Source organism: Scomber scombrus, chromosome 5 (assembly GCF_963691925.1).
Source record: "Scomber scombrus chromosome 5, fScoSco1.1, whole genome shotgun sequence".
Taxonomy (NCBI): domain Eukaryota; kingdom Metazoa; phylum Chordata; class Actinopteri; order Scombriformes; family Scombridae; genus Scomber; species Scomber scombrus.
The window spans coordinates 23,333,258-23,347,643 of NC_084974.1; the positions used below are offsets into that span (position 1 = coordinate 23,333,258).

At 37.4% G+C, this 14,386-nt stretch overlaps 1 protein-coding gene across 1 annotated transcript; it reads left to right on the top strand.

Annotated features, from left to right (window-relative positions):
* The first annotated feature begins 4,073 nt into the window (after nt 1-4,073).
* On the top strand, nt 4,074-13,383 carry ppp5c (protein phosphatase 5, catalytic subunit). Its single transcript, XM_062419378.1, has 13 exons — nt 4,074-4,170; nt 6,183-6,424; nt 7,108-7,255; nt 7,482-7,603; nt 7,681-7,746; nt 7,854-7,952; nt 8,129-8,234; nt 8,455-8,597; nt 10,365-10,452; nt 10,567-10,607; nt 10,723-10,901; nt 10,995-11,076; nt 12,192-13,383. The coding sequence occupies exons 1-13, from the start codon at nt 4,074-4,076 to the stop codon at nt 12,252-12,254; spliced, it is 1,476 nt and encodes a 491-aa protein (XP_062275362.1). The 3' UTR covers nt 12,255-13,383.
* Nucleotides 13,384-14,386: the final 1,003 nt, after the last annotated feature.

Here is a 14,386-nt window from a genome sequence, read left to right on the forward strand (position 1 = left end):
GACTATTGGTGTTTTCACATTATATTTACACAATAAGACTTTTGATAATTAATCATCAGTAATCTGGATATAATGGGTAAAGTCAAACAATAGGATGGCTAGAACAGTCTGATAAATTCATAAAATTACATCACTTTACTGTAATGCAGCCTTTAAAACCAGGAATAGATAATAAATATGCAATATCCAAAATCTAAGATGATATATAGTCTTATATCTCGATTTTGATATATAAATATATTGCTCATCTCTACATCAGAGGCCCTTGAGACCAGTTAAAAGTTCCTTATAGTCACTTTAACTAAATCACTATTGAATAACTTTGTAGTTGTCTAAAAGTTTCATATAAATGCACAAGTTAGAAACAAGCAAAACAGGATTTTCATTAAAATATTGTTAATCTGGATTGAGATTCTTATAAATTCACATATGCTCACAAGGATTTATACTACAACTGATTTCTTTGCAGGCACTGACGGTTACTTAATACTTAAAACAGCCCTACAAGAAATGTAAACAGACTCCCAGCAAAATATAAACACAATTGCTTTCTATACTCTTACTCCGACCCACCCTGTTTGCAATTCCAAGAAACACAGAAGCACACAGAGGAGGGTTTTTAAAGGCAGCAGCATTCTTTCTAGACAGGTATGCATCACATTTCTTTTTCCAATTACATGATATTTCCAACTCCTAACTCCCCTGCAGTGCAAATAACTTCAGTGAACATGCACTGAGTCATTTCAGGATGTCGATTTACAAGCTAGCTGATGGGGGCATTCGTCAACAGGGGGTTCCACCGGGGGGGAGATGGAGATCCCTTTTGTAAGGCTGCTGTAAAATGTGAGCAATCCACGCAATGTGTATATGACTCAAAGAGAGTGTCAGCAAAAAAAACAACTGTGGTTTCAAAGAGGAACCAAATGTCTCCCCAGCAAGCACAATCAAGATAGGGGGGGAAATAAGAAATAGGAGGAAGGGTGGCGCTTCAGAGGATGAGTTTTCTCCCAATTTATCTTTAATTTAGCTTGAAGTTCTCTGCCCTGCCCGCTAGAAAAACATATGGTTCAAATAAGTACGGCCCCCCACAGACCCTTGAAGCCAAACTTCTCTCATTAGTGAATTATTTGGACAGAACGGAGCAAAGGAGGGGGAAACAAGACTCAAGTTGCAGCTTCTACAGAATACTGGGCAGAGTCTGACATGAAAGTTAAGAGAGAGGTGGAGAGTTAAAGTAAAAAGTGGAGGGGGGGGGGGTGCTCAAAACACTCGCTATGCAATGGTTTTACATGCTACCAAATAATAAATAGTACGAAGGTCGGATCGGGCCTATGTAACATATACTCCACTCGCTCTGAGGCCTCATCATTCATTGGCTCCAGGCCCTGGAATGTCACTCACATTCCCCGTGACCTTCATCTGTCTCTTTCTCTGGTTGCTCATATATCTCCGCGCTCGTCCATTTGTGTTTGTTTTAACTTTCTCAGGACCCCTCAAAAGCCCACGCTCATGCATCGTACACCCAAGAGGACAGCAATTTCCCTCCACTATCCACCACGGCTTGCCAGATTTTCTCTACCTCTCTTCCTCCCACACTGTCTCTCCCACTCACTGTCTGCGTTTACTCTCATGTGGGGCTGAGGCCGTAACGTCAGCTGGTTCTCAGTCATCCTCGTTGTGTGTTTTTTGTTTTTCCCCTTTTCTTCCTTTTAGCAGCTACTAGTAAAACTATCACAGCACCAGACAAGTTATGGCTCAGAGAAAGAGGCGAGTCATAGGTAATCTTACAAAGGGAAAGTGAACTCACACTGTGGGGTTAGTAAGTGCTAGACCGGGGTCGTGGTGAGTCACCCAACTGTTTGCCCTCTTACTCTTGACTGCGGGATGTCGCTTGTGAGTCAGAGCAGCAGACTGGACTGGGTTGTATCCTCTCTTTCACAAGCCTCTCTTAAATGTCTCTCTTTCTGTTGAACTTCTAACCCTAACTAAAACCCAAACCACAAACATATATATCAAAAGGCTGCCCTTTTCCTCCTCTGGTACTGATGACAGACGTCCCTCTGGCCTCTCCTGACTCCACTGACCACATTGACCGTCAGTGCAGGGAGCGGAAAGGTGGCCGGTTTAGGATGTGCTTCTGCTTAAGGTTTGCGTGATGTTTTTGAAAACCAGTTATTTGAAGGCTGGGTGCGTCAGATGCCATGTGTGAGTGAGTAAAGTTGTATACACGAGCACCTGTGCCATATTTGTCCCTTCATTGCCATGCCTGTGGTTGCCAGAGACCAACTGCTGCGTTTAGATGGCAGGAAACTTCCACTGCAGCATCCTCAAGTTTTGAGGTATCTGGAAGAAGACCAAAAGGAATCATGATCGTGGCTGTACTTATATGTTAAACTGACTAACGTTTTAACTATTTTATTGAACTTCAAATTCTTAAAGATTAAATCTCATTTCCAGATAAAACCTGGAAAACTCCACATGAATCAGTTGCCCTAATCTTTCACTAATGATTGGATTGTAACATATTACTCACCTTATAAACATTTTTCTTGGTTAACCTCATCGGCAGTCTAATGGTTGCCTGCAAACCTAACCACTTATGCTGCTCAATTTCATGAGTGTTTCATGGGTATTTCAGTGAAGGTCTGTGTTGACCCCTGCTGGTTAATGAAGTGAAATCATTTTTTCTACTGGTTTTTTTTAATTTTTTTACCATTTGCACTGAAATGTCATTATCAGTGTCTGTCTAGCTCATACAAACACTAATCTCAAGTAATCAAATAAACAATCACATTTTATTTCAGTGTACAAATGGTGGAATTTTACAAGTAAAAGCCTATTCTAACAACGCTTACTGTTCAAATTATTAACTTTAAATACAGTTGTTTTGGGGTTGTGGTTAGAATTTTCCTTGTTGACATTTCACAATGGAAATTATGTGGTGAATATGAACACACACAAGAGGTTTTGTTATTCAGGTAAAAATTTGAAGCATTTGCATGAATTTGAGAGCAAACTATCCCTCTCGAAATATGTTTTAAGATACAATTAAAAGTCATCCCAAAACATTGTTACATAAACACACAGAAAAAAAACATGTTCTAGAGATTCTATGTCATTATTACAAACAAGAGCATATCTATACTGGGAATAAATCTGCAAATAATGGAGTTGACAGGGTAATACCTATGTGTGACTCCTTTGATTTTGTCAGACAACACATATTTGTATGGGAGAGTAAATACCAGTGTTATTTGTATGGGAGAGTAAATACCAGCATTGGGGAGTAACAAGTTACAGTTACAGTTACTGAGAAAAAAATGTGTAATTAAATTATAGTGTTGATGATTACAAAGGGGGTTACTGAAGTCTGACCTTTAAGATTTTGCTCAGGAGGGTTTTTTCCTCATTTCCTAATATTTAACATATTACTGAATACATATATTGCAGTTTTTAATTCTTTGAAATCAATTAAAAAATGTTTTTTTGTAAATGAATGATGTGGGCTTATTTGGAGCCCACATGGGCTTAAATGGTGTCACAGTATACCAATTAAGCCCATGCCAGACTTTTGACTTTTTTCATCAAATATATTTATCTCATATTCCAAAATCTAAATGAACTAATGAATACATTTTCAAATGGGAAATACATCTTGCTTTATAAGAAATGATCTCCCTTATAAATTAACTTAGATGTTGGTGCTTAATGGGTGCACTTACACTAGTCTATACCAATTGAAAACATTTGTAAGAAAATTAGAAAAGTAATCAAATGTAATAAGTTACATTACTTTGATTAAGTAATTGAAATAGTTGCATTGCGTATTACATTTTAAATAGGGTAACTAGTTATCTATTACATTTCCAAAGTAAGCTTCCCAACCCTGATAAATACATTTCTACCATCAAGAGCTTGATCTGTCCATTTATATTTAACAGGATTTATTATTTTTGGAGTGAGTGAAGGACTGATAAAACTGTGGCTGTAGTGTTTATATATATATATTTATACATAAAAAAAACTCCATACAGGAGAGAAGGAACTTTTTGCGACCTTTGCGACATCCGCCAATGGCGAAGCAACTGGAAAACGGCAGTGAGAAGAAGATGGCGGAGGGAGGTAATGATGCAGAGCTATTCAAGGAGAAGGCGAATAAGTACTTTAAAGGTAAGCTGGCAACTCTGTCAAGGAAATGGCTTTTAGTCGACGGTTTTAAAACAGACAACCGTGTTACCATTGACCACAGCGAGCGACATTAAGCCGTTGCTGGGCGCTTTAGTTGCTGAGCCGGTCGCTAAATGCATGCTAGGCTAATGTAGCAGCGAGCTAACTTCATTCATTGGATTACTGCATTGAATTAACAGCGGCGAGCTAACACGGAGCTAGCAGCAGTAGCGGTATTATCGCATGCCGTCACGCATGTCATTTATAGTGCACTGCAGAATTTGCTCTAATTTTGGTTGTTTATTTGGATTATAACTCATTATTAATCTTACCTTGTGTTTTATTCAAACCTGTCTATAGTTATTTTAGTGTAAGTTTATAAGTGAGGCGTGTGAGCAGCAGCCTCGTTTTAACAGCACACACTTAATAGTCATTGTAATATTGGCTGTTTTACTAATATTTTTTATGCGTTTACATCATTTTATTCGATGTGTGTTGCTGTATCTTGTTGGATGTTTGTGTATTTTTTAAATGAAGTAAGAAATCATTCAACATGACATTATAAAAAACCGTCAATAATGAAAGTAAAGTTTCCTGCGTATGTCCACTGTGTAAACTCTGCTTTTGAAGGCTTCTTAGTTTATTTAGAAATGCCATTAAACCACATGCACTATCTAATGTTAATTACTGTCTATTTTGTCCTGTCATAATACTTTTTAAGGTTCTGTTTACCACCATTTTCCTTTTTATGTCCTAGTATATTGCATGCGTATTTCCTGTAAAATACCAAATCTCCACCCCTCATGTTCCCCCACATACTTATGCTTTATTCCACTTCAAATAAAGAAAGGCATCTTTCTATCTATCCATCCACCTATTTATCGATTATGGCAGTGATTTTGGCAAGTGTTGCATCCCATGTGGCAGGTCACACAGAGCAAGCCTGTGTGACTACACGCGGTTAGCATCGGCTATCTCCGTACAGTATGCACACTTAATGGGATTAAAGGTTGTTTATAACTGTGTCTCATAACTTTATTTTCCACACTGAGCAAACTGTGCAGTGTCATGTATGCACAAGACATATATTAGCGTGTGTGTGTGTAGCCTGGAACTGAAATGTTATATATATGTTAAAATTGTCAATATAGTAACATGAACCCAAATGTCATGAGGGATTTTCATTATTGTAAAATTATTGTACGTTTTCTGACTAATACCAGCTTGCAATGGCAATTCTAAGAGGCCATATCAACAACCTTACTGTGTAAACATGACTAAAACAACCAATATACTTGGACAGAATACTGTCACGCTCTTTTTGAGATACTGAATGAGGCACATTGCTGTTATTATTTATTTAGGGAGAGGATTATCTTTAGTGTCAAATACTTTGTATTCATAAAATATACAGTGTGTCAATATTAGTTAAGCCTAAAGCGATGTCTTCCACTATATCATTTTATCAAATGTATTTAAGTTGCAGTGATTATAAAATTTGGAGATAAAGTTAATTTTTTAAAGAGGCTGTTAATCTATACATTGGCCACTAATGTTATAATATGTACATAAAAAACAAATTTTTTGCTATGTGGTTATCAAACACTTGATATGTATTGGAGGAGAGATATTTTACAGTTTAACTATATGTACGCATTAAACTTTAATTAAGAAAAAGGATACATATATATAAAATGCTGCCTATATAACTTTAAAAAAATATCAGTGCAGACAACATATATGCCGATACCGATATATCTATGATAGGCCAATATTATCATCCGATAATATCAGTTAACCAATATATTAGTCTGGCTCTACTGGAAAATGTTTTGTATTTTACTTGAAACAAGACTTTAACAATGAATTGATGGTTGTTATAAAGCTCCAGTATCACTCCAATAGGACATAAATAATAAACCTTTGCTGTTTTGTATTTGACATTTTATAAAACTGCTGATGGTCCTTGTCCAGTAAAGATGTGACATCTGATTTTTTTGTGTTTTTTTTTTCAGAGAAAGACTATGAAAATGCAATCAAGTACTACACAGAGGCCGTGGATCTCAATCCATCCAATGCCATCTACTACAGCAACCGAAGCCTGGCATACCTACGCACAGAGTGCTATGGCTATGCCCTGGCTGATGCTACGAAGGCCCTGGAGATAGACAAGAACTACATCAAGGGTTATTACCGCCGTGCCACCTCCAACATGGCACTGGGCAAGTTCAAAGCTGCACTGAAGGACTATGAGACGGTAAGAAATACACCCTCTAGAACTCTAGGACATGAGAAATGTGCACAGTAGAGCTGATTTGTCCTGATTTTCTCAAAAAAAACTAAAGAATGAGCTATCCAGTTATCCATCTGTCACCATGAGTTAGGCTTTTCATGTTGCTTTAACAGTCCAACGCAGGAATTATCCTTTAATCTAGTCACGATCATGCCAATTAGTCAAGTCTGAAGGCACTCATACCACCAGTAATTTGGTGTCTATTGTTCATCCTGTTCTCATATTAAATAACATAAATATATCAGGGCTCTGGCAACAAAGACCTAAAGCTTTAGCTGTAGACGCTGCAGTTTGTTGCACAAACCAAATCAAGCACCATGACAACAGAAAATGAGACTTAATCCTTTATGAAGCTATAGGAGGTTGAAAGAAGATTCATATGTATTTATAGATGTCTGAAATGTGTAGGGCAGAGCAGTGTGTGATTGTCAATAAATCAGATTTAGATCATTTACAGCACACATACAAACCAGATTATTTTTAATTCACTTGAAACTGTTTACATGATAAATAAACTGAACCCTTAACATATTTTTTATTACTATTCACATCCTGTTCTTTGCAGCTACAGCGGGTTTGCATTGCTGCCAGTTGATGATTAACCATCATGTTTAATTTATGTGTCATTTCCCTGTTCTGGTTGATAGGTAGTGAGGGTTCGACCAAATGACAAGGATGCAAAGATGAAGTATCAGGAATGTAACAAGATTGTGAAACAGAAGGCTTTTGAGAGAGCCATCGCCAGCGACGAGATAAAGAAATCTGTCGTTGACTCTTTGGACATTGAAAGCATGAGTAAGTTTTCCCTGTTATCTAACACAAGTCTATAAAGCAAATCTATTGTAAAGCAATAAAAATGTGCCTTACAACAGACATTAACGTTATGCTGATTGGGTTAAACATTGTGTAACTCATAAAACAGAAAGTAATGATAATGAAATGCACTGATTTGAACTATTTGATTGTTCCTTCATTGTACTTCTAATCTTTGATCTGATATTAAGATGATCTTATATTGCAGCGATCGAGGATGACTACGTAGGCCCTAAACTTGAAGATGGCAAGGTCACATTGAAGTTCATGAAGGAGATGATGGATTGGTTCAAAGACCAGAAGAAACTGCACAGAAAGTGTGCCTATCAGGTAAACATATTAGTTTAAGACACCTGTTGAAGGAAATGTACCTGAAATTAAAATCTTTTTTTTTGGTACTCTTTCAGATTTTGGTGCAAGTCAAAGATGTCCTATCGAAACTACCGAGTCTTGTTGAAATCTCATTAAAAGAGGTAAGGACTTATCAAAATGATCCTTATTTTATGTTCGTATTTTAAACATTCAATATGGTTATCTTGTGTTTGTACTCTATTTAACGTGCTCTGTTTCTTTGCCACAGACAGAAAAAATAACAGTTTGCGGTGACACCCACGGGCAATACTACGACCTCCTCAACATCTTCAACTTAAACGGCCTACCTTCAGAGACAAACCCCTATGTATCCTTTTTGCTTAAAGTCATTAAGTTAGTCATAACAGCTTACGAATACATGTTCAGTGCAGTGCTTGTTTTCTGTTTTATATCTTTCGGTCTCAAAAAACAAACAAAAAAACAACAGCCAAAAGCTTTAAACCAAGAATGTGTGCGTCATAGCACTTAACCACAGAAATTCAGCTGTTCAATGGGGACTTTGTCGATCGCGGCTCTTTCTCTCTTGAGGTCATTCTCACCCTCTTTGGCTTCAAGCTGCTCTTCCCCAACAACTTTCACTTGCTTAGAGGTGAGAACGCTCACAGTGTGCATGTGCTGTATCTGCAAATGTGAACTGAAATATGTAACATTATTGTGTCACACTTTTTCAAACTTAACACAACACCAATCTCATTTATCAGCTTTTGTTCATGTTCATCTTTTATGTGGTTTCTGCTGTTGAATTACAGACTATGTATTTGTTTGTTGAGTTATTGAAATCATGCAGTAACTAACATTTATACCTGCAGGTAACCACGAGACAGACAACATGAACCAGATGTACGGATTTGAAGGGGAGGTCAAGGCCAAGTACACAGCCCAGATGTTCCAGCTCTTCAGCGAGGTCTTCCAGTGGCTGCCTCTCGCACAGTGTATGAACAACAAAGTACTGGTAAGCAGCAGTGGCATTATGAGCTTAAAGCAGTTATGAGGCTATGCAACTAATAGTGTCTAAGGTGCTGTTTACACTTGGTTTTAAAATGCTTCTGGATCAAAAGTGGACAGGGCTAAATACAAGTATAAACGACCTCTAGGGATGGACTCACACTAAGTGATCCGTACCATAACCGAGCACTTTTGAAGAGGTGCGATCGGGCAAGGTTCAGTTGGACTCAGGTGGTGTGTGCTAACCGTGATGTCAATAATGCGACTGATTCCAAATAAGCCACAAAGTAAGTAAAATTATGATCTCCATTGTGCTGTGCAATAGCACTTTCTGCAACACATAAAAATTGCGCCGCGATGACGTAAGCGCGCTCAGGCCTGGATTGTTATATGCAATGTGTGCACAGCGGAGGAGAGGAGGGGGGACAATCGTGCTCGGGCCTAGTGTGAGTATGCCCTCACACAGATTATGATCTGATCACCTAAACCGCTTGCCGAGGTGGTCTGGGACACATTTGACCATATATCTCTTGTAGTGTAAACACTAACATGTCCTGATGTGTCCTCGACAAGGACATAACAGGAAAATACCTCAACAATCCAGCACGTGGTTGTGGTTTTGGTGACTGCATCACAATGCTTAATCTCTTGGATTAGCCCATACATGTGCATTACTTCTTGAAACATTTTTATTTTCTTTGCTAGCTTGAGTGAAACAAATCTGGCACTTGTCTTGGGGACAGACTAATATAATCACTGTGCACAGGACCCTTTCACCATCTAGCAGAAGTGATGTAGGCACTAATGAAATCTGAACACAAGTGATCAGCTGGACTCTATGTGGACTCATGATAGACACAGGTGCGAACGGCAATGTCTCTCGGCTGTCCGCTCGTGTTCGGATCACCAAAACACATTTTAAAACAGTGTGAACAGGGTCTAATTGATGCGTTATTTTTGCAGCCAGTTTATACCAGTGTTATATTTTAGGAATGTTTTTGGAATAGAGTATAACCTCCTTAAATTTAATCTGTTGAATAAACTGAAAAAGTTGACAAGGAGAAATGTGTTACAGGTGAGAGGAAAGTACACACTGTCTTTCAAGAGACCTTTACTAGGCAGTTCAACTTCTGATTGATTGATTGATTGATAATCTATCAATCAAACTTTATTTATGCAGCACCTTTCATACAGACTAGTGTAGTTCAAAGTGCTTTACAGTTAGCTGATTGACAAGCTGATAATAAGACAAGTGACACAATTAAAAAAAGAAAAGAAAAAGTAGTAATAATAATAATTTTAAAAGACAAAACTGTTTATTAAAAGTTAGTAAAAATAAGGTTAAAATAGATTAAAAAAGACAAAAAGTAAAATAGAAGATGAAGTTTAATAAAAGCTAGACTAAAACTAGGTTAAGAGAGACTAAAAGACAAAAGAAATAGACAAATACAATTGGTAAGAAGATAAAACTATAGAATGATAATAATAAAGTAGACAAAAAATAAATAAATAAATTAAAAAAAAAAGAAGAAAACTTCAAAAACAAGCACAATAGAATAAAATTAAAATACTATAAACTATTAAATGATTAATCAAAAGCCAAGATGAACAGGTAGGTTTTGAGTTCCCTTTAGATTATTTGATTATGATTATAATTTATGTGCATCTTGCTGTTGTGTGTTATTAATGGGATATTTTGCAGCCTTTAATGTCACAGTAAGTTAAATATTTTCTATTATACACACGCAGATCCTAATCAGATTCTCTATCTCAGGTAATGCACGGGGGACTGTTCAGTGAAGATGGCGTCACATTGGAAGACCTCAGGAAGATTGAAAGGAACAGACAGCCTCCAGACTCAGGTAGGGGTCAGGTCAGACTCTCTGTTTCTCCGTCTGTATAAAACTGCTTTCTAACAAACCATCTGCCGAAAAGAAGATGGGAACATTTTAACACCTTCCTCTGCTCTTTGACAGGTCCCATGTGTGACCTCCTCTGGTCAGATCCACAGCCTCAGGTCAGCTAACACCCACCCGACCCCATTTTTAGTTTGTGTTAGATGAACATTTAATCGATTTCTCTTCTGAATTTATAATGAATTAATTAGTCTATCTTTATATCATCATCAACAGAATGGCCGGTCAATCAGCAAGCGAGGGGTGAGCTGCCAGTTTGGGCCAGACGTGACGGAGCGCTTCCTGGAACAGAACAAGCTGGACTTCATCATTCGTAGTCATGAGGTCAAAGCTGAGGGATATGAGGTCACTCACTCAGGGAAGTGCATCACCGTGTTCTCAGCACCCAACTACTGGTGCGTAAATCACATCTGCTAACTTAAAAAACGTTGAGTCAGCTGTTACTAAGACTGGTCCACTTTAACTTGTTGTGTTCTGTCCTCCACCAGTGATCAGATGGGAAACAAAGGAGCTTATATCCACCTCAGGGGATCTGACCTCAAGCCAGAATTTCACCAGTTCACTGCTGTGGTCAGTATGCTGTACTCTGAAGTGGCAACTTGGTTGTGTGTTAGTGGAGTCTTATTGAAAGTTATAGGGAAGTGTAGTCATTGTAAGTGTTTTGGGGAATACTCTTATTAATTATAAATATTAATGACAAGTTTTGGAATTGGGCTTTTTAGTTTAAAGATGTTATTTTTTGTATGAAATGTTTTTATTATAATTTTTGTCATCATGACTGTTGATTTTGGTAATAATTGATTCAAGAGCTGTAAGGGTTACGTAGTGTTTCCTCTATACACAAACTGTCTTTGGCTTTTATCCTGATCCGAGTCGTTCTGATACTACTAATTCTAATACTTCCTATATTTACCTAAATGTAGTTTGTTTAAAATGTATCCTAAATATTGAGTTAATGGGTGTACCTAAAAACATTCATGAAACCTTATTTTTCACAGAATAACTTAATCCAAATACTGAAGGTCCTGTTTCAAAATGATAAGTTTATAAGTGTACATTTTTGATATGATATGAATGAAGGTTTATTTGTTGAGCATGTTTCTCCCTAAAACTGTTTTTTTACCAGAGAAGACTTATCACTGTTACAAAAACAGTCGACTCATGATTGCACATTAGTGTTAAAGAACAGTGTCTTCCTTCACAGCTACAGTGAGAGCAGCCATGTTTAATTTTGCCTTTTCATCAAGTTACCCACAGAATTTATGTGAATGAATGACAGCTCATATTATAATATGATAATAAACTTTGTTTATAAAGCACCTTTCATACAAGGGATGTGGCTCAAAGTGCTTTACAGAGAAAGTCAAAATACAAAACTATACAACAGCAAATATACAGATTAAAATAAAATAAGTTAATATGTAAAAAAACCCCCAAAAAAAACACATTTATTAAAAATAAGTTAAAATGACACAAATTAAAAACGCATGTAAAAATGTATCATAAATAACTGCCATGATGACAGAAACAACTAACAAGGGTTGTAAAAAGTACTACTACAGCTACTAGTTGGGGAAGTAAACTTTGTTTAAGTTTGATTTAATTGGCTTGTCATCTTGCAAAGCTTTTAAGAAGCTTGTTGAAGTGTAATCTAATGTTTATTTTTCTCTCACTCTTCTTTACAGCCTCATCCGAATGTCAAGCCCATGGCGTATGCCAACACGCTAATGCAGATGGGGATGATGTAGAAGCCACTCTAGTCTGTCTGCGACACTGACGACCTCTCATCTGACCTGAACCATCCCAGCCACCTCACTCCCTCCAGTGCTCGGACATGCTCTCATTCATGCTTAGCCTAAGGGATCCCTCTCCCCGACAAACTTCCGCTAGTTGTTTGCATATAATACGTGTAGTTCAGATGGGAAGAGATCACTTAGACCAGCCCAGTCCAGAACTGGGTACATTCTTTTCATGTTACCAGTTAAAACTGGAAAATCCCTATTTCCACGTTCCACTTTGCCCCATCAATGTGTTGCATCACTGGGAAAAAGAAACCAATCCCTGAGTCTCCTTGGAGCTGCTTGGTTTTTAAATATTTGATATACTCAGCAGATGGGATCGACTAGCTGGTATGTACCAAAGATCTGTAATAAAAAAAAAAAGATTGTTCAGTTTTTACAAGGAGCGACTTGTGACTCTGAAACCTAGCATTGTACTGTTGTTGGCCTGTGTACACAGCTTAAAGCATTGTGAAATGGGTTTAGAGCAGCATGTCTATCAGTGTTTCTCAAACCATCCTACAGTATGTTTTTCCTCCTTTTTTTATTTTACAGGAATACAAAAAATAATTACATGGATGATCCCAGTCTCCAAAAAAAGAAAAAAGAAAAAAAAAGAGAGATTGGCTCTTGGTACACTCTGAAAGGTGCTGTTTGCCATTAGTGGTGTATTTAGGTAGTCCAGTCATGTAGATGGTAACATGTATTTTGCACTGCTGCACTGCTTCCCGCTGAGGAAGATACTGCTGCTCTCCATATTTTCATCCTCGACAGTCATTGTGCCACTCACCCGGCAGCTCCCGCACAGTCTCCTCTCCAAACTAGCTTTGGTGTAAGGCAAACACTGATGGCACTTGAGTCTCCAATACATGTTCAATTACCGGTGACTTATTACCCCACCCCATCCCCTACTTCCCCATATGTGGATTTCTTCAGTACACAAATGTCCAAGATGCAATCCTGTCTTGAAACGCACAGCTGCATTGTCCAGTGACCCAACTTTTTAGATAAAATACACTGATGTGTATGTATATATACTGTATCATTTATCGAGATTCCGTGTAATGTTTGGAGAAAAATTATTGAATAAAAAAATCCAGTCCAGTGATTTTAGAAAGAAGTTTGTATCTTTATTTATGTCACTGATGGTGTCCTCTTGTTGGGGGAATTTTTGAAATTTTGGCTATTTATAAAAACAATTATTTACTTATTCACAAAAAGACAAAAAAAAAAGCCTCCCTCCAGTCAAAAATATGCTTTCCTTGTACCTATGAAGAATGATGTATGTGCAGAGTTTGACACCAGAAGGCTGTTTTCATCTGCTGAAAATGGAAAGCTGCTCTGTGCTTATTGAACATATTTTAAAAGGGGCATATTTCTAATGAGCATGATTTGTAACATCACAACTAATTTGAAGACAATCCTGACCCAATATTCAATTTAAAGAAGTGTAATCTGAAAATTTGAAACTTCTTCAATGCACAAACACTGAGAATGAACTTAAAAGTGTATTAGGAGACAACTTTTGTCTAACTTCTGAAATCACATATTTGCATGTTCATAGGTTCTGGAAATTTTAACAATGGAGGAAGACTAGATGTTTAATAATTGTAGATTTGAATCATATATCATATATTAAAATAATATTATGGTTCAAATTAGAATATTTTATATTGGGACAATAATTCAGGCTGGGAATTTGACTTCATTACAGGCCACCCTTGTTTTACACACCACCAGACCTTTAATTTTGCAGGCTAACACTATTTGTTGATATAACAGTTCAAAGAATAGTTATAAATTTGGCACTGTGCAGTCAACAATTGCATATAGCATACTCTACATGTTCAGCGTTGTGCTTTTAAGTGGTACTTGAAAGTTCCTGCTCTGTGTCTGACTCTGAACTGTCCTCCAGTTCTGCAGGAGCACCTGTAGCATTAGTGCTGCTGCTGCTGCTGCTGCTGCTGCTGCTGCTGCTACTTCCTTCTCCACCTTTGCAATGGAAAACCCAAGCATAGGTCATAGTTTTCAGTTCGACCTTTTTCTATTCTAGAGATGTAATTATTAGCTGTCACTATCCTCCACACCATAACAACAATACG

What these genes read in the sequence shown, in the direction of transcription:
- ppp5c (XM_062419378.1), top strand. Translation starts at nt 4,074, where the DNA reads ATGGCGAAGCAACTGGAAAACGGCAGTGAGAAGAAGATGGCGGAGGGA. An exon ending in CTTCAGAGACAAACCCCTAT is followed by an intron (nt 7,953 to 8,128) that starts GTATCCTTTTTG and finishes ACAGAAATTCAG; the next exon opens with CTGTTCAATGGGGACTTTGT. An exon ending in TTCTCAGCACCCAACTACTG is followed by an intron (nt 10,902 to 10,994) that starts GTGCGTAAATCA and finishes GTCCTCCACCAG; the next exon opens with TGATCAGATGGGAAACAAAG.